We start from the raw sequence: 20085 nt of genomic DNA, 5'->3' as shown, positions 1-20085 counted from the left end.
ATTTAATGGGATTATATATAGTCATTTTATAGGTGGATTTAATGGGATTATATATAGTCATTTTATAGATGGATTTAATGGGATTATATATAGTCATTTTAAAGGTGGATTTAATGGGATTATATATAGTCATTTTATAGGTGGATTTAATGGGATTATATATAGTCATTTTATAGGTGGATTTAATGGAGCTTGTAAGGGCCTGAAGGCCGTTATGGGGAAAAGACCTGGAGGTAACATTTTGGAGAGGAATAGTGGAGAGAGGAGTAACGGAGTAATGGAGAGGAGTAATGGAGAGGAGTAATGGAGTAATGGAGAGGAATAATGGAGAGGAGTAATGGAGAGGAATAGTGGAAAGGAGTAATGGAGAGGGGAGATATGGAGAGGAATAGTGAAGAGGAGTAATGGAGAGGAGTAATAGAGAGGAATAGTGGAAAGGAGTAATGGAGAGGAGTATTGGAGAGGAGTAATAGAGAGGAATAGTGGAAAGGAGTAATGGAGAGGAGTAATGGAGTAATGGAGAGGAATAGTGAAGAGGAGTAATGGAGAGGAATAGTGGAAAGGAGTAATGGAGAGGAATTGTGGAGAGGAGTAATGGAGAGGAGTAATGGAATAATGGAGAGGAGTAATGGAGAGGAGTAATGGAGTAATGGAGTGGAGTAATGGAGAGGAGTAACAGAGTAATGGAGAGGAGTAACGGAGTAATGGAGAGGAGTAATGGAGAGGAGTAATGGAGTAATGGAGAGGAGTAATGGAGAGGAATAGTGGAGAGGAGTAATGGAGAGGAGTAACGGAGTAATGGAGAGGAATAGTGGAGAGGAGTAATGGAGAGGAGTAACGGAGTAATGGAGAGGAATAACGGAGTAATGGAGAGGAGTAATGGAGAGGAGTAACGGAGTAATGGAGAGGAGTAATGGAGAGGAATAGTGGAGAGGAGTAATGGAGAGGAGTAACGGAGTAATGGAGAGGAATAGTGGAGAGGAGTAATGGAGAGGAGTAACGGAGTAATGGAGAGGAATAGTGTAGAGGAGTAATGGAGAGGAGTAACGGAGAGGAGTAATGGAGAGGAATAGTGGAGAGGAGTAACAGAGTAATGGAGAGGAGTAATGGAGAGGAATAGTGGAGAGGAGTAATGGAGTAATGGAGAGGAGTAATGGAGAGGAGTAACGGAGTAATGGAGAGGAGTAATGGAGAGGAGTAACGGAGTAATGGAGTAATGGAGAGGAATAGTGAAGAGGAGTAATGGAACAAAATAGTACAGCAGATGCTCGTCCCAATGAGAGATGCCCGGTCCAATGAGAGATGCCCGGTCCAATGAGAGATGCTCGTCCCAATGAGAGATGCCCCGTCCAATCGGATTCAGTTTAAAGTGTTCAATAAGATTTATTTTGGACTCTGAGGCTGAACAGATAGAATATTGATTTGATTGGTTGATAGAATCCAACCTATGCTGGAGATGATGTCAGTCAATGTTTGACCGCTGTCATTGCCAACAAAGGGTATATAACAAAGTATAGAGAAACTTTTGTTATTGACCAAATACTTATTTTCCACTATAATTTGCAAATAAATTCATAAAAAATCCTACAATGTGATTTTCTGGATTTTTTTTCTCATTTTGTCTGTCATAGTTGAAGTGTACCTATGATGAAAATTACAGGCCTCTCTCCTCTTTTTAAGTGGGAGAACTTGCACAGTTGGTGGCTGACTAAATACTTTTTTGCCCCACTGTACGTTATTGTCTCAACTGTATCAAAAAGTAATTTTCATATTAGCTATAGAGCTAGTTAGACAGTTGGGTACAGGTACCGTTAGAGCCGTTGTTTACAGATGTCTCGTTGCGGGATGAAGCAACGTTAAGACAGCTAGCTGAGCTGCCCAGTCGTGTTCTGCTGTTAATGTTTGGTTTTGATTGGGACACATGCTAAGATGGCTGGCTAGCTAGCTAGACATTATTAAATGATAGGTTATAGATTGAGTTAGTTTATTTGCAAGTTCAACTAGCTGGCTAGCTAGATTAATATATGTTACATCTATCCAGTTGGTAATTATGAAGCTAAATGTTGGCTAAATCTAGCTAGTTTAGTTTTCTTGTCTGCATTGCCATTGTTGGGCTGGAAGCAGGTTAAGTGTGAACAGGGCATTTTTAGTACCGCAGTCAACAGACAATAACAGGCTTTGGGACATTAATTAATTCATGTTTGTCTGTCATTTGTCTACCAGTACAAGGAGATGGTCGAGGGGGAACAAGTAATACTTCAGGTTTTTTATCTTTGTACTGTGAGCTTGTTGCTTGGACTTGGGGGTCAATTCATGTTATTGATGATATACAGCTTTGAATTACTATTTTTTTTTATTAATAAAAAACATGTCCTGGTTCAAAGGGCAGGACAGAAATATGCTCTCATGCAATTTGGTGAAAATATTCCTTTTCTAAATATGTTTCCCAAGGATTAATGTAGAGAAAGTGTGAGAATCACAGCAAAATGTTTGATTGCCTTTTTGTCCTGAATGGAATTCTAAGTGTTTCACCTTTTTTAAATCTGCGTTAGAGGGCACAGCGACCTATGGTACTGCTAGAGGCTTCACTGCAGACCCGGGTTCGATTCCGGGCTGTATCACAACCGTCCGTGATTGGAAGTCCCATAGGGCGGCGCACAATTGGTCCAGCGTCGTCCGGGTTAGGGGAGGATTTGGGGGGGGGGGGGGGGCTTTACTTGGCTCATCGCTCTCTAGTGACTCCTTGTGGCGGGCCGGGCGCCTTCAGGCCGAGCTCAGTCGTAAAGTGAACAGTGTTTCCCCCGACACGTTGGTGCGGCTGGTTAAGCGGGCGGGTGTTAAGAAGCGCAGTTTGTCGGGTCATGTTTTGGAGGACGCATGACTCGACCTTCAACTTCCCGAGGAGTTGCAGCGATGAGACAAGATCGAAATTGGGGAGAAAAAGGGGGTAAAAAATATATAATTAAATAAAGTTGCATTACTTCCTCATGTTTTCCTCCAATCACAGTGTATGATACCATGTAGAAGCTCTGAGTCATTACTTCCTCATGTTTCCTCCAATCACAGTGTATAATACACCATGTAGAAGCTCTGAGTCATTACTTCCTCATCTTTCCTCCAATCACAGTGTATGATACCATGTAGAAGCTCTGAGTCATTACTTCCTCATGTTTCCTCCAATCACAGTGTATGATACCATGTAGAAGCTCTGAGTCATTACTTCCTCATGTTTCCTCCAATTACAGTGTATAATACCATGTAGAAGCTCTGAGTCATTACTTCCTCATGTTTCCTCCAATCACAGTGTATGATACCATGTAGAAGCTCTGACGAAGGCCTTGAGGCCGATACGTAAAAGCTTAATAAAGAGCAGTGTGGGAGTTTCTGCTTCTTCTTTTTTCTCATTCCATTGACCTGCAACAAAAAGAAGGGCCTGTATTGGAGGGGCCTGTATTGAAGGGGCCTGTATTGGAGGGGCCGGTATTGGAGGGGCCGGTATTGGAGGGGTCTGTATTGGAGGGGCCTGTATTGGAAGGGCCTGTATTGAAGGGGCCTGTATTGAGGGGGCCTGTATTGAAGGGGCCTGTATTGGAGGGGTCGGTATTGGAGGGGCCTATATTGAAGGGGCCTGTATTGAAGGGGCCTGTATTGGAGGGGCCTGTATTGGAGGGGCCTTTATTGGAGGTGTCGGTATTGGAGGTGTCGGTATTGAAGGGGCCTGTATTGGAGGGGCCTTTATTGGAGAGGCCTGTATTGGAGGGGCCTGTATTGGAGGGGCCTGTATTGGTGACAAGGTCTGCTTAGAGTTTCAGCAACTGTAATAACTTATTTCTAGCCTACAATCATCCACTTTACTACTAATAGGAAGTAAATAAGACAGAATATGACTATTGTTGCTCACTTGACTGTCTAAGACAATTGTCAAATACGTTTATCAAAGCATTAAAACATTCAGGACAAATTATTGCACATCATCGTGGGCTTTTAGCTGAAATAAACAGTGGATTTCTGCTGTTGTGGCCTTTTAACCATCTGTCTGACGTTGTTGTTCACACAGGAGAAGGATGTGACTATCGTGGATCCTCTGGGGAGACTCAACAACCTCATGATGCAGAGCAGAGTCTCTCCACATCAGAACATCTCAAGAAACACCAGCAGACACCCACAGGAGAGAAATCTAACCACTGCTCTGTCTGTGGGAAGAGTTACTTAAGATCAGATTCACTGAAAGCACACCAGAGAATTCACACTGGAGAAAAAGCTTATAGCTGTGATCAATGTGGGAAGATTTTTGCTACATCAAGCAAGCTGACTATACACCAGAGAACACACACAGGAGAGAAATCTTTCCACTGCTCAGACTGTGGGAAGACTTACTCAAGATCAGATTCACTGAAAGCACACCAGAGAATTCACACTGGAGAGAAACTTTACAACTGCTCTGACTGTGGAAAGAGTTTTGTTATATCAGGATATTTAAAATCACACCAGAGAATACACACAGGAGAGAAACCGTATAGCTGTGATCAATGTGACAAGAGTTTTAGTCACTCAAGCATCCTGATTGTACACCAGAGAACACACACAGGAGAGAAGCCTTATAGCTGTGATCAATGTGGGAAGAGTTTTCCTAAATCTAGCCAGCTGACTTCACACCAGAGAACACACACTGGAGAGAAACCTTATAGCTGTGATCAATGTGGGAAGAGTTTTACTGACTCAAGCAATCTGAATCGACACCAGAGAACACACACAGGAGAGAAGCCTTATAGCTGTGATCAATGTGGGAAGAGTTTTACTGAATCTACTCAGCTGACTAAGCACCAGAGAAAACACACAGGGGAGGAAATATCATCATTGATGTGACTGGAAAGAGTTTTGTTTTGTCAGGGCTTTTATAATCACACCAGACGAGACACACAGGAGAGAAGTCTCATAGCCGAAAACAACATGACAAAAGATACTCTGATAAAATATCTGATTTAAACATCATTCATGAAGGAGTTGAATGCTTTTAACATTGTAGTAGGATTATTCTAATGATGTCACAATGTAGAATGTTGTAACATTGTAGTAGGATTATTCTAATGATGTCACAATGTAGAACCCTAAACGTTTGTCCCTTGTTCTAATTGATTTCAGCATGATATGAATATTAGCCTCATCAGGGGGAAAATCCAGGCTCTGAAATGAAAGAGTACTATTTATTTAAATTAACAAAAAAAGAAAGTTGTGTTGCACTATTTTAGTTTTTATTTTCATTGTTTTTTTATTATTTCATGTCTGAAATTTATATAAATAAATAAAGTTTTGATTTGATTAAAACAAAATAAAAACAAATTAATAATGAGACCTTAACGAATCCAGTGCAAAAAAATGAAAACAAAACAAATGGATCAAACAGATCAATTCCACTTTTCCAGCCTGCTGAAGGCCTGGTGGAGTGGTAAACACCACCCCCGGCTCTACCACGGCTCTACCACGACTCCATTTAGTTGCGTCCAGCCTGTAGACAGAAACTAAAACGGGAAGCTACCGCGCTCGCAGGGTCTACAGTCAATCACGGATTACAAAAAGAAAACCAGCCCCGAATGTCACGGACCAGAATGTCTTGCTCCCAGACAGACTAAACAACTTCTTTGCTCGCTTTGAGGACAATACAGTGCCACTGACACGGCCCGCTACCAAAACCTGCTGACTCTCCTTCACTGCAGCCGACATGAGTAAAACATTTAAACGTGTTAACCCTCGCAAGGCTGCAGGCCCAGACTGTCCTCCTGTACTCCCTGTTCACCCACGACTGCGTGGCCACGCACGCCTCCAACTCAATAATCAAGTTTGCGGACGACACAACAGTGGTAGGCTTGATTACCAACAACGACGAGATGGCCTACAGGGAGGAGGTGAGGGCCCTCGGAGTGTGGTGTCAGGAAAAAAACCTCACACTCAACATCAACAAAACTAAGGAGATGATTGTGGACTTCAGGAAACAGCAGAGGGAACACATCCACATCGATGGAACAGTAGTGGAGAGGGTAGTAAGTTTTAAGAGGGCCACCATTGTTCCTGTTCCCAAGAAAGATAAGGTAACTGAGCTAAATGACTACCGCCCCATAGCACGCACTTCCGTCATCATGAAGTGCTTTGAGAGACTAGTCAAGGACCATATCACCTCCACCCTACCTAGACCCACTCCAATTTGCTTACCGCCCAAATAGGTCCACAGACGACGCAATCGCAACCACACTGCACACTGCCCTAACCCATCTGGACAAGAGGAATACCTATGTGAGAATGCTGTTCATCGACTACAGCTCAGCATTTAACACCAGAGTACCCTCCAAACTCGTCATCAAGCTCGAGACCTGACGGGCCGCCCCCAGGTGGTGAGGGTAGGTAACAACATCTCCACCCCGCTGATCCTCAACACTGGGGCCCACAAGGGTGCGTTCTGAGCTCTCTCCTGTACTCCCTGTTCACCTACGACTGCGTGGCCATGCACACCTCCAACTCAATCATCATGTTTGCAGATGACACTACAGTGGTAGGCTTGATTACCAACAACGGCGAGACGGCCTACAGGGAGGAGGTGAGGGCCCTCGGAGTGTGGTGTCAGGAAAATAACCCCACACTCAACGTCAACAAAACTAAGGAGATGATCGTGGACTTCAGGAAACAGCAGAGGGAACACCCCACATCCACATCGATGGGACAGTAGTGGAGAGGGTAGTGTTAGTAATTAAATGTGTAGATGGATGAGCCGGTCAAGGATCGATTCAGACTAAGTGGTAAATTTTATGACAAGTAACAGTTTATTCAGAGTGAAAATATCTAGTACAGCGTAATTACGGCTCTTCCGTTAGTTCGTGTGGAACAGCAGGCAAAGAGACCGTTACAATCAGTACACCACTAATATACAGAACAGAAAGTAGGTTGATTCTGGAAGATCGGATCTTTGGATTGGTTCAGCTGGGGTGTAGTCTGTAGTCTTCCGCCATTGGCTCAGTTGTCTGTCCGTCATCGTAGAATCCTCTTCGGGCGCACAATGTTCAGCTAGAAAGGGGACTATGTGCATGCACTGGTTTGTCAGTAAGTGTAATGCGGGAGCTATCCTGTAGGGGACCCCACAGGCTTTACTTTGAGTTGTAGCCCTGTATTAGCAATAGGTTGGTCACCTGCATAAGAAATAGCATTTCTCTACAGTAGTAACACCCAGCGAGTTCCTGTAGGGGAAGCCATCGCCTTCACAAGTTCCGTTCCTCAGTAGATGAGTAGATGGTATAGAGTACAGTATATACATATGAGATGAGTAATTATATAAAGTGGCATTGTTTAAAGTGACGAGTGATACATTTATTACATCCAATTTGTAATTATTAAAGTGTCATGAGATTTTAGTCAGTATGTTGGCAGCAGCCACTCAATGCTAGTGATGGCTGTTTAACAGTCTGATGGCCTTGAGATAGAAGCTGTTTTTCAGTCTCTCGGTCCCTGCTTTGATGCACCTTTACTGACCTCGCCTTCTGGATGATAGTGGGGTGAACAGGCAGTGGCTCGGGTGGTTGTTGTCCTTGATGATCTATTTGGCCTTCCTGTGACATCGGGTGGTGTAGGTGTCCTGGGGGGCATGTAGTTTGCCCCCGGTGATGCGTTATGCAGACCTCACTACCCTCTGGAGAGCCTTACGGTTGTGGGCGGAGCAGTTGCTGTACCAGGCGGTGATACAGCCCGACAGGATGGCCTTTATTACACCCCCACTACCAAATATGGTGATGAGAGGAAGCCCAGTGGTACAAGATGGCGAGATTGATTTTGGCCGACATTCTGCTAATTTCTCATCGATGAAACGTTTGATCTCAATAGAGTTTTCTGTTTCCATAACTAGAATCTGTAACATACAGAGTGTACTACGTTGTAGACTTTACCCTTTTGCCAAAGTTTCAAAGAAATTGCGTTGTTTAGAAGGAGTGCGAGGACGTATTGAGTTGTTGCACACGCGCACTTCACACAGTAGGCGTTCCCTAACGGACATATGCAAATAATGCCAGAACGCGCCAATAGGATCTCTCTAGCTCCTGCTTGGCTCCGCCCACCTCCTTGCTTGATCTGTCCACTATGATTCATTTGCTCCCATTGGAAACGACAGGCTCTGGTCCATCTTGGGTAAATTATACAAATATTTGGCCACGCGGTCTGTGAAGGGCATGAGGTGTGGCTGACATTAGCCAACTTGAGCTAGCTACCGAGCTAGCATACAAACTTTATTTTAATGTTTTATTAACAACAAATTAATATGGTATATATAAAGGAACATACACACAGTTATAACTGTATTTTTGTTGGGAAAGTATTTCATTGTCTTAAAATGTAGTTACATTTATTTTTTTGTAAGGTAATAAAATGTGGTGTTTTGTATGTGCATTTACATTTGTGAAATTGAAATTTGGCCAAAATAATTTAATTAATTACATCAAATTGTAATCATCTTCTTTCTATCGTAAGTGAAGAATCCAAGCAGTACATCTCTCCATAATAGTGTAAAATCTTCATAAATGTGTTAAATTATAAGTGGTGTAAAGTACTACTTAAGTCGTTTTTTGGTATCTGCACTTTTACTATTTATATTTATATTTTAGCTAACTTTACTTTACTTCATTCCTAAAGAAAATGATGTACTTTTTACTCCAGCCTCTGATCTGGAGGACTCAGTAAACAGGAAAATGGTCCAATTCACACACTTATCAAGAGAACATCCCTGGTCATCCTTACTGCCTCTAATCTGACGGGCTCACTAAACAGAGAACATCCCTGGTCGTCCCTACTGCCTCTGATCTGACGGGCTCACTAAACAGAGAACATCCCTGGTCATCCCTACTGCCTCTGATCTGGAGGACTCACTAAACAGAGAAAATCCCTGGTCGTCCCTACTGCCTCTGATCTGACGGGCTCACTAAACAGAGAACATCCCTGGTCGTCCCTACTGCCTCTGATCTGGAGGACTCACTAAACAGAGAACATCCCTGGTCATCTCTACTGCCTCTGATCTGGAGGACTCACTAAACAGAGAACATCCCTGGTCATCTCTACTGCCTCTAATCTGGCGGGCTCACTAAACAGAGAACATCCCTGGTCGTCCCTACTGCCTCTGATCTGGAGGACTCACTAAACAGAGAACATCCCTGGTCGTCCCTACTGCCTCTAATCTGGCGGGCTCACTAAACAGAGAACATCGCTGGTTGTCCCTACTGCCTCTGATCTGACGGGCTCACTAAACAGAGAACATCCCTGGTCCTCCCTACTGCCTCTGATCTGGCGGGCTCACTAAACAGAGAACATCCCTGGTCGTCCCTACTGCCTCTGATCTGGAGGACTCACTAAACAGAGAACACATCCCTCACTAAACAGAGAACATCCTCCCTACTGCCTCTGATCTGGAGGCTCACTAAACAGAGAACATCCCTGGTCCTCCCTACTGCCTCTGATCTGGCGGGCTCACTAAACAGAGAACATCCCTGGTCTGATCTCCCACTAAACAGAGAACATCCCTGCCTCTGATCTGGAGGACTCACTAAACAGAGAACATCCCTGGTCCTCCCTACTGCCTCTGATCTGGCGGGCTCACTAAACAGAGAACATCCCTGGTTGTCCCTACTGCCTCTGATCTGATGGCTCACTAAACAGAGAACATCCCTGGTCCTCCCTACTGCCTCTGATCTGGAGGACTCACTAAACAGAGAACATCCCTGCCTCTGATCTGGCGGGCTCACTAAACAGAGAACATCCCTGGTCCTCCCTACTGCCTCTGATCTGGCGGGCTCACTTAACAGAGAACATCCCTGATCGTCCCTACTGGCTCTGATCTGGCGGGCTCACTAAACACAAATGCTTCATTTGAAAGTTATTTCTGAGTGTGGGAGTGTGCCCTTGTATATCTGTAAAGAAAAACATTTAAAATAATGGTGCCGTCTGGTTTGCTTAATATAAGGAATTTGAAACTTTACTTTAGATACTTAAGTATATTTTAAACCAAATTCTTTTAGGCTTTTACTCAAGTAGTATTTTACTGGGTGACTTTCATTTACTTTTTCTATTAAGGTATCTTTACTTTTACTCAAGTATGACAATTGAGTACTTTTTCCACCACTGTCAATTATGAATCTACTGATATCTTGCCACAGATTCCCTACATGAATACAATGCCACAAAAGGTACAACACTGTTTCTGGGTGGTCATTACAAAAGACTGTTTCTGGGTGGTCATTACAAAAGATACAACACTGGGTGTTTACAACACTGTTTCTGGGTGGTCATTACAAAAGATACAACACTGTTTCTGGGTGGTCATTACAAAAGATACAACACTGTTTCTGGGTGGTCATTACAAAAGATACAACACTGTTTCTGGGTGGTCATTACAAAAGATACAACACTGTTTCTGGGTGGTCATTACAAAAGATACAACACTGTTTCTGGGTGGTCATTACAAAAGATACAACACTGTTTCTGGGTGGTCATTACAAAAGATACAACACTGTTTCTGGGTGGTCATTACAAAAGGTACAATTTGAATTGATGTTTTTCTCTTTACTTCATATAGTGTGGTTGGCAGGATAATATTTATGAATAATTTTAAAATAAACTTCCTTAATTTAGTTAATAAATTGGTTTGTGTGTGGCAACATTCAAACTTTTTCCCAACAGATATTATCAATAAAACCATTCCAATAAGGCATGACATAAGATATAGATACAAAATAATTTTGAAACATATAGCTCTATTGCTGTTGAAAGGACTAAAATAAAAAACACATCTTTCCTACTGATGAGTCAACAGGGGTAATTGTAGGTGTGTTCTGACGGTATGTTCTGACGGTCTTGAGCAACGCCTGAGGGAATGACATCTAAAACAATGGCAACATGTTTCGGTGTTACAGGGACCTTGTGACGTGATCAGAATTCCTTATAACGAAGTAAAAGACCCTCTGCATTTACCAGTTGTCTCACCAATAGCATATTAATTAGGAAACAATATTCTAAAAACAAATAAGTATTTTTATACAATATGTGCCGATTATTTCATATATAATATATGTGTGGAGTAAAATTATGCTTAAGAAAAGCTGTCGATGAAAAGCAGAGTTTCACTGGAACTTTCTCAATATTATAACTGCGAACCAACATGACCAAACCAACTCGGTAGTACAGAGTAGATCAATATAGCGTTGCAAAAATATTGCATTGTGGGTCATTTAGAAGATAGCCGGAAATAGGTTAATACATATGTAATAACGCAAAAACATTTAGTACTTTTGTACATATAGGTAACCAGATCGTGACTGAAACTACTTTACTAAGTCTTTAACCACACTGTTGTTACATTGGTGGGTAAAATTTCATGCTTCCTTAACGACAACTTAAATCAGCAGATGGCGGTCTGAGACTTTAAGCCGATGCTGCTGATGTGACGTATAATGTAGTGGACGGAACGCTTCTTTCTTCTTTCAACGGCAGCAACAGTTAGTCAGACCCTCGATAGCTTGCTAGACAACAGACGAAACAATAAAGCTCTTTAGACGCTTTAGTGTATATTAGCCACTGTGTTTTAAATACAACACACTTCTGTCGTCTAGTTAGTTATCAGATTTAATTTAATATTTACGGTGTTGTTATTATTGGTCATCTAGCTGGCTGGTTAAATTAGCATTAGCCTAACTAGCTAACATCTCCGACCATGAGTTCACTGAGCTACTCTCCTCCTGATAAAGAAGAGGAGGTCTGCTGGACGGAGAAAGAGGGTCTGTGGCTGAATGTTGTCGTAAAAGAGGAGAAGGAAGAGGACCATGTCACTATACAAAAACAAGTAGATGCGGAGGCCACGGGTATGATAAAACATTATTATTTACTGCTCTAACTACGTTGGAGACCAGTTTATAACAGCAATAAGGCACCTCGAGGGTTTGCAGTAAATGGCCAATATTCCACGGCTAAGGGCAGTGTCCGCGGTGCGTCGTGCTTAAGAACAGCCCTTAGTCGTGGTATATTGGCCATATACCACACCCCCTCGTGCCTTATTGCTTAAATATAACACATGCCTATAACATTAGATTAGTTAAACTGTCAGAATCCAAAATAAGCTTTTTTACTCCAATGTTTAGAAACAATGTAAACCAACACTGTATAGCCTCAACATAATGTTGATATCATGGATGGTCAGTCCTTGCATCCATAGGTCTGTCTATGAATTTGAGAGTAGTTACATTTCTCCAGCCCCATCCATCTTATTACCAAAATAGTGGTGTAATTACAGCTTTGTTATTGGTTGAACTGCAGATTGGTTGATGTGGCTTTTTTCCCCCCTTTTTTTTTTACTTCTACAGGATCTCTAAATCTGGACAGTTGCTGCTCTGATGGTAAATAATGTACTTACATTCAGTAATCTTGCTCTGATTTGTCATCCCGAGGGTCCCAGTAGTTTTGTTTGATAAAATCCATGTTTATATCCTGATCCATGTTGTATCCAGCGTTTTGGTGGAATTACATCATCACATCATTGTTACATCATAAACGTTTATGAAGTGGCGGAATGACGCTTTATTGTTTCAACTGCAGATTGGTTGGTTGATTTGATTGTGGCTTTTTTTGTGTTTTTTTTGGCAGTTACATCTTTGTTATTGAACTTCTACAGGAAAAACTGTCCCAAAGTCTGGACAGTTGCTGCATCCCAGAGATAAAAATGTAGCGTACTTTTGTTTGATAAAATTGGTTTTTATATCCAGTGTTTTGCATGAATTCCAGACTCTTTCAACTTGCAACAAAACAATTTATGAAATGTAAATCGGCAAAACGTTGTTTAACCCGGGTCAAGTTTGGTTCCTGTGCAAATCCCCCAGACGCTCTGGAAGACAACCAAACCTGTTTCATCATTCTACATTACATATTGGCTATGCAACACGTCAATTATACCACGAAGGTCAGCCATCATTACTCACCAATGAGAAGAGCTGTGTTCACTTGATTGACAGTGTCTTGGTCCAATGACCACCTATCATTTTGAAACATATCTAGCTAGATAGCCAATGAGCTGGGCTTTCCCAGCAGTATGTGAACGGAAACAGGACACACGGTAGTTTACATTGGTTCGTTCTACATTTACATTTAAGTCATTTAGCAGACGCTCTTATCCAGAGCGACTTACAAATTGGTGCATTCACCTTATGACATCCAGTGGAACAGTAGTGCATCTAAGTCTTTTAAGGGGGGTGAGAGGGATTACTTTATCCTATCCTAGGTATTCCTTAAAGAGGTGGGGTTTCAGGTGTCTCCGGAAGGTGGTGATTGACTCCGCTGTCCTGGCGTCGTGAGGGAGTTTGTTCCACCATTGGGGGGCCAGAGCAGCGAACAGTTTTGACTGGGCTGAGCGGGAACTGTACTTCCTCAGTGGTAGGGAGGCGAGCAGGCCAGAGGTGGATGAACGCAGTGCCCTTGTTTGGGTGTAGGGCCTGATCAGAGCCTGGAGGTACTGAGGTGCCGTTCCCCTCACAGCTCCGTAGGCAAGCACCATGGTCTTGTAGCGGATGCGAGCTTCAACTGGAAGCCAGTGGAGAGAGCGGAGGAGCGGGGTGACGTGAGAGAACTTGGGAAGGTTGAACACCAGACGGGCTGCGGCGTTCTGGATGAGTTGTAGGGGTTTAATGGCACAGGCAGGGAGCCCCGCCAACAGCGAGTTGCAGTAATCCAGACGGGAGATGACGAGTGCCTGGATTAGGACCTGCGCCGCTTCCTGTGTGAGGCAGGGTCGTACTCTGCGGATGTTGTAGAGCATGAACCTACAGGAACGGGCCACCGCCTTGATGTTAGTTGAGAACGACAGGGTGTTGTCCAGGATCACGCCAAGGTTCTTAGCGCTCTGGGAGGAGGACACAATGGAGTTGTCAACCGTGATGGCGAGATCATGGAACGGGCAGTCCTTCCCCGGGAGGAAGAGCAGCTCCGTCTTGCCGAGGTTCAGCTTGAGGTGGTGATCCGTCATCCACACTGATATGTCTGCCAGACATGCAGAGATGCGATTCGCCACCTGATCATCAGAAGGGGGAAAGGAGAAGATTAATTGTGTGTCGTCTGCATAGCAATGATAGGAGAGACCATGTGAGGTTATGACAGAGCCAAGTGACTTGGTGTATAGCGAGAATAGGAGAGGGCCTAGAACAGAGCCCTGGGGGACACCAGTGGTGAGAGCACGTGGTGTGGAGACGGATTCTCGCCACGCCACCTGGTAGGAGCGACCTGTCAGGTAGGACGCAATCCAAGCGTGGGCCGCGCCGGAGATGCCCAACTCGGAGAGGGTGGAGAGGAGGATCTGATGGTTCACAGTATCGAAGGCAGCCGATAGGTCTAGAAGGATGAGAGCAGAGGAGAGAGAGTTAGCTTTAGCAGTGCGGAGCGCCTCCGTGATACAGAGAAGAGCAGTCTCAGTTGAATGACTAGTCTTGAAACCTGACTGATTTGGATCAAGAAGGTCATTCTGAGAGAGATAGCGGGAGAGCTGGCCAAGGACGGCACGTTCAAGAGTTTTGGAGAGAAAAGAAAGAAGGGATACTGGTCTGTAGTTGTTGACATCGGAGGGATCGAGTGTAGGTTTTTTCAGAAGGGGTGCAACTCTCGCTCTCTTGAAGACGGAAGGGAAGTAGCCAGCGGTCAGGGATGAGTTGATGAGCGAGGTGAGGTAAGGGAGAAGGTCTCCGGAAATGGTCTGGAGAAGAGAGGAGGGGATAGGGTCAGGCGGGCAGGTTGTTGGGCGGCCGGCCGTCACAAGACGCGAGATTTCATCTGGAGAGAGAGGGGAGAAAGAGGTCAGAGCACAGGGTAGGGCAGTGTGAGCAGAACCAGCGGTGTCGTTTGACTTAGCAAACGAGGATCGGATGTCGTCGACCTTCTTTTCAAAATGGTTGACGAAGTCATCTGCAGAGAGGGAGGGGGGGGAGGAGGATTCAGGAGGGAGGAGAAGGTGGCAAAGAGCTTCCTAGGGTTAGAGGCTGATGCTTGGAATTTAGAGTGGTAGAAAGTGGCTTTAGCAGCAGAGACAGAAGAAATCCTACAATGTGATTTTCTGGATTTTTTTTCTCATTTTGTCTGTCATAGTTGAAGTGTACCTATGATGAAAATTACAGGCCTCTCTCCTCTTTTTAAGTCGGAGTACTTGCACAGTTGGTGGCTGACTAAATACTTTTTTTGCCCCACTGTACGTTATTGTCTCAACTGTATCAAAAAGTAATTTTCATATTAGCTATAGAGCTAGTTAGACAGTTGGGTACAGGTACCGTTAGAGCCGTTGTTTACAGATGTCTCGTTGCGGGATGAAGCAACGTTAAGACAGCTAGCTGAGCTGCCCAGTCGTGTTCTGCTGTTAATGTTTTGGTTTTGATTGGGACACATGCTAAGATGGCTAGCTAGCTAGCTAGACATTATTAAATGATAGGTTATAGATTGAGTTAGTTTATTTGCAAGTTCAACTCGCTGGCTAGCTAGATTAATATATGTTACATCTATCCAGTTGGTAATTATGAAGCTAAATGTTGGCTAAATCTAGCTAGTTTAGTTTTCTTGTCTGCATTGCCATTGTTGGGCTGGAAGCAGGTTAAGTGTGAACAGGGCATTTTTAGTACCGCAGTCAACAGACAATAACAGGCTTTGGGACATTAATTAATTCATGTTTTAACCTGTTTGTCTGTCATTTGTCTACCAGTACAAGGAGATGGTCGAGGGGGAACAAGTAATACTTCAGGTTTTTTTTATCTTTGTACTGTGAGCTTGTTGCTTGGACTTGGGGGTCAATTCATGTTATTGATGATATACAGCTTTGAATTACTATTTTTTTTTATTAATAAAAAACATGTCCTGGTTCAAAGGGCAGGACAGAAATATGCTCTCATGCAATTTGGTGAAAATATTCCTTTTCTAAATATGTTTCCCAAGGATTAATGTAGAGAAAGTGTGAGAATCACAGCAAAATGTTTGATTGCCTTTTTGTCCTGAATGGAATTCTAAGTGTTTCACCTTTTTTAAATCTGCGTTAGAGGGCACAGCGACCTATGGTACTGCTAGAGGCTTCACTGCAGACCCGGGTTCGATTCCGGGCTGTATCACAACCGTCCGTGATTGGAAGTCCCATAGGGCGGCGCACAATTGGTCCAGCGTCGTCCGGGTTAGGGGAGGATTTGGGCGGGGGTGGGGGAGGCTCATCGCTCTTAGTGACTCCTTGTGGCGGGCCGGGCGCCTTCAGGCCGAGCTCATAAAGTGAACAGTGTTTTTTTTGCGGCTGGTTAAGCGGGCGGGTGTTAAAGCGCAGTTTGTCGGGTCATGTTTTTTGACCTTCAACTTCCCGAGGAGTTGCAGCGATGAGACAAGATCGAAATTGGGGAGAAAAAGGGGGTAAAAAATATATAATTAAATAAAGTTGCATTACTTCCTCATGTTTTTCCAATCACAGTGTATGATACCATGTAGAAGCTCTGAGTCATTACTTCCTCATGTTTCCTCCAATCACAGTGTATAATACACCATGTAGAAGCTCTGAGTCATTACACTCATCTTTCCTCCAATCACAGTGTATGATACCATGTAGAAGCTCTGAGTCATTACTTCCCCTCATGTTTCTCCAATCACAGTGTATGATACCATGTAGAAGCTCTGAGTCATTACTTCCTCATGTTTCCTCCAATCACAGTGTATAATACCATGTAAAGCTCTGAGTCATTACTTCCTCATGTTTCCTCCAATCACAGTGTATGATACCATGTAGAAGCTTTGAGAAGGCCTTGAGGCCGATACGTAAAAGCTTAATAAAGAGCAGTGTGGGAGTTTCTGCTTCTTCTTTTTCTCATTCCATTGACCTGCAACAAAAAGAAGGGCCTGTATTGGAGGGGCCTGTATTGAAGGGGCCTGTATTGGAGGGGCCTGTATTGGAGGGGCCTGTATTGGAGGGGCCTGTATTGGAGGGGCCTGTATTGGAGGGGCCTGTATTGAAGGGGCCTGTATTGAAGGGGCCTGTATTGAAGGGGCCTGTATTATTGTATTGAAGGGGCCTGTATTGGAGGGGCCTATATTGAAGGGGCCTGTATTGGAGGGGCCTGTATTGAAGGGGCCTGTATTGGAGGGGCCTGTATTGGAGGGGCCTGTATTGAAGGGGCCTGTATTGGAGGGGCCTGTATTGGAGGGGCCTTTATTGGAGAGGCCTGTATTGGAGGGGCCTGTATTGGAGGGGCCTGTATTGGTGACAAGGTCTGCTTAGAGTTTCAGCAACTGTAATAACTTATTTCTAGCCTACAATCATCCACTTTACTACTAATAGGAAGTAAATAAGACAGAATATGACTATTGTTGCTCACTTGACTGTCTAAGACAATTGTCAAATACGTTTATCAAAGCATTAAAACATTCAGGACAAATTATTGCACATCATCGTGGGCTTTTAGCTGAAATAAACAGTGGATTTCTGCTGTTGTGGCCTTTTAACCATCTGTCTGACGTTGTTGTTCACACAGGAGAAGGATGTGACTATCGTGGATCCTCTGGGGAGACTCAACAACCTCATGATGCAGAGCAGAGTCTCTCCACATCAGAACATCTCAAGAAACACCAGCAGACACCCACAGGAGAGAAATCTAACCACTGCTCTGTCTGTGGGAAGAGTTACTCAAGATCAGATTCACTGAAAGCACACCAGAGAATTCACACTGGAGAACAGAGAATTCACACTGGAGAAAAAGCTTATAGCTGTGATCAATGTGGGAAGATTTTTGCTACATCAAGCAAGCTGACTATACACCAGAGAACACACACAGGAGAGAAATCTTTCCACTGCTCAGACTGTGGGAAGACTTACTCAAGATCAGATTCACTGAAAGCACACCAGAGAATTCACACTGGAGAGAAACTTTACAACTGCTCTGACTGTGGAAAGAGTTTTGTTATATCAGGATATTTAAAATCACACCAGAGAATACACACAGGAGAGAAACCGTATAGCTGTGATCAATGTGACAAGAGTTTTAGTCACTCAAGCATCCTGATTGTACACCAGAGAACACACACAGGAGAGAAGCCTTATAGCTGTGATCAATGTGGGAAGAGTTTTCCTAAATCTAGCCAGCTGACTTCACACCAGAGAACACACACTGGAGAGAAACCTTATAGCTGTGATCAATGTGGGAAGAGTTTTACTGACTCAAGCAATCTGAATCGACACCAGAGAACACACACAGGAGAGAAGCCTTATAGCTGTGATCAATGTGGGAAGAGTTTTACTGAATCTACTCAGCTGACTAAGCACCAGAGAAAACACACAGGGGAGGAAATATCATCATTGATGTGACTGGAAAGAGTTTTGTTTTGTCAGGGCTTTTATAATCACACCAGACGAGACACACAGGAGAGAAGTCTCATAGCCGAAAACAACATGACAAAAGATACTCTGATAAAATATCTGATTTAAACATCATTCATGAAGGAGTTAAATGCTTTTAACATTGTAGTAGGATTATTCTAATGATGTCACAATGTAGAATGTTGTAACATTGTAGTAGGATTATTCTAATGATGTCACAATGTAGAACCCTAAACGTTTGTCCCTTGTTCTAATTGATTTCAGCATGATATGAATATTAGCCTCATCAGGGGGAAAATCCAGGCTCTGAAAACGAAAGAGTACTATTTATTTAAATTAACAAAAAAAGAAAGTTGTGTTGCACTATTTCAGTTTTTATTTTCATTGTTTTTATTCGTCCATGTCTGAAATGTGCTATATAAATAAATAAAGCTTGATTTGATTAAAACAAAATAAAAACAAATTAACCCAATGACCGACCTTAACGAATCCAGTGCATGTTGAAAAAAATGAAAACAAAACAAATGGATCAAACAGATCAATTCCACTTTTCCAGCCTGCTGAAGGCCTGGTGGAGTGGTAAACACCACCCCCGGCTCTACCACGGCTCTACCACGACTCCATTTAGTTGCGTCCAGCCTGTAGACAGAAACTAAAACGGGAAGCTACCGCGCTCGCAGGGTCTACAGTCAATCACGGATTACAAAAAGAAAACCAGCCCCGAATGTCACGGACCAGAATGTCTTGCTCCCAGACAGACTAAACAACTTCTTTGCTCGCTTTGAGGACAATACAGTGCCACTGACACGGCCCGCTACCAAAACCTGCTGACTCTCCTTCACTGCAGCCGACATGAGTAAAACATTTAAACGTGTTAACCCTCGTGTTAACCCTCGCAAGGCTGCAGGCCCAGACTGTCCTCCTGTACTCCCTGTTCACCCACGACTGCGTGGCCACGCACGCCTCCAACTCAATAATCAAGTTTGCGGACGACACAACAGTGGTAGGCTTGATTACCAACAACGACGAGATGGCCTACAGGGAGGAGGTGAGGGCCCTCGGAGTGTGGTGTCAGGAAAAAACCTCACACTCAACATCAACAAAACTAAGGAGATGATTGTGGACTTCAGGAAACAGCAGAGGGAACACCCCACATCCACATCGATGGAACAGTAGTGGAGAGGGTAGTAAGTTTTAAGAGGGCCACCATTGTTCCTGTTCCCAAGAAAGATAAGGTAACTGAGCTAAATGACTACCGCCCCATAGCACGCACTTCCGTCATCATGAAGTGCTTTGAGAGACTAGTCAAGGACCATATCACCTCCACCCTACCTAGACCCACTCCAATTTGCTTACCGCCCAAATAGGTCCACAGACGACGCAATCGCAACCACACTGCACACTGCCCTAACCCATCTGGACAAGAGGAATACCTATGTGAGAATGCTGTTCATCGACTACAGCTCAGCATTTAACACCAGAGTACCCTCCAAACTCGTCATCAAGCTCGAGACCTGACGGGCCGCCCCCAGGTGGTGAGGGTAGGTAACAACATCTCCACCCCGCTGATCCTCAACACTGGGGCCCACAAGGGTGCGTTCTGAGCTCTCTCCTGTACTCCCTGTTCACCTACGACTGCGTGGCCATGCACACCTCCAACTCAATCATCATGTTTGCAGATGACACTACAGTGGTAGGCTTGA

General features: G+C 43.8%; 1 protein-coding gene across 1 annotated transcript in view; it reads left to right on the top strand.

Moving 5' to 3' along the window:
* Positions 1–20085, top strand: part of LOC135568859 (zinc finger protein 665-like) — a 39527-nt gene that overhangs the window by 5617 nt on the left and 13825 nt on the right. Inside the window, exons 2-3 of the mRNA XM_065015639.1 lie at positions 12378–12410; positions 17541–18366. Of these exons, the coding sequence (XP_064871711.1) occupies positions 12378–12410; positions 17541–18366 (859 nt within the window). The remainder of the gene's footprint in view (positions 1–12377; positions 12411–17540; positions 18367–20085) is intronic.

Source organism: Oncorhynchus nerka, unplaced genomic scaffold, assembly GCF_034236695.1.
Source record: "Oncorhynchus nerka isolate Pitt River unplaced genomic scaffold, Oner_Uvic_2.0 unplaced_scaffold_1369, whole genome shotgun sequence".
Taxonomy (NCBI): Eukaryota; Metazoa; Chordata; class Actinopteri; order Salmoniformes; family Salmonidae; genus Oncorhynchus; species Oncorhynchus nerka.
Note: the sequence above shows the minus strand (reverse complement) of the source record. Positions and strands in the feature narration are given on the sequence as shown.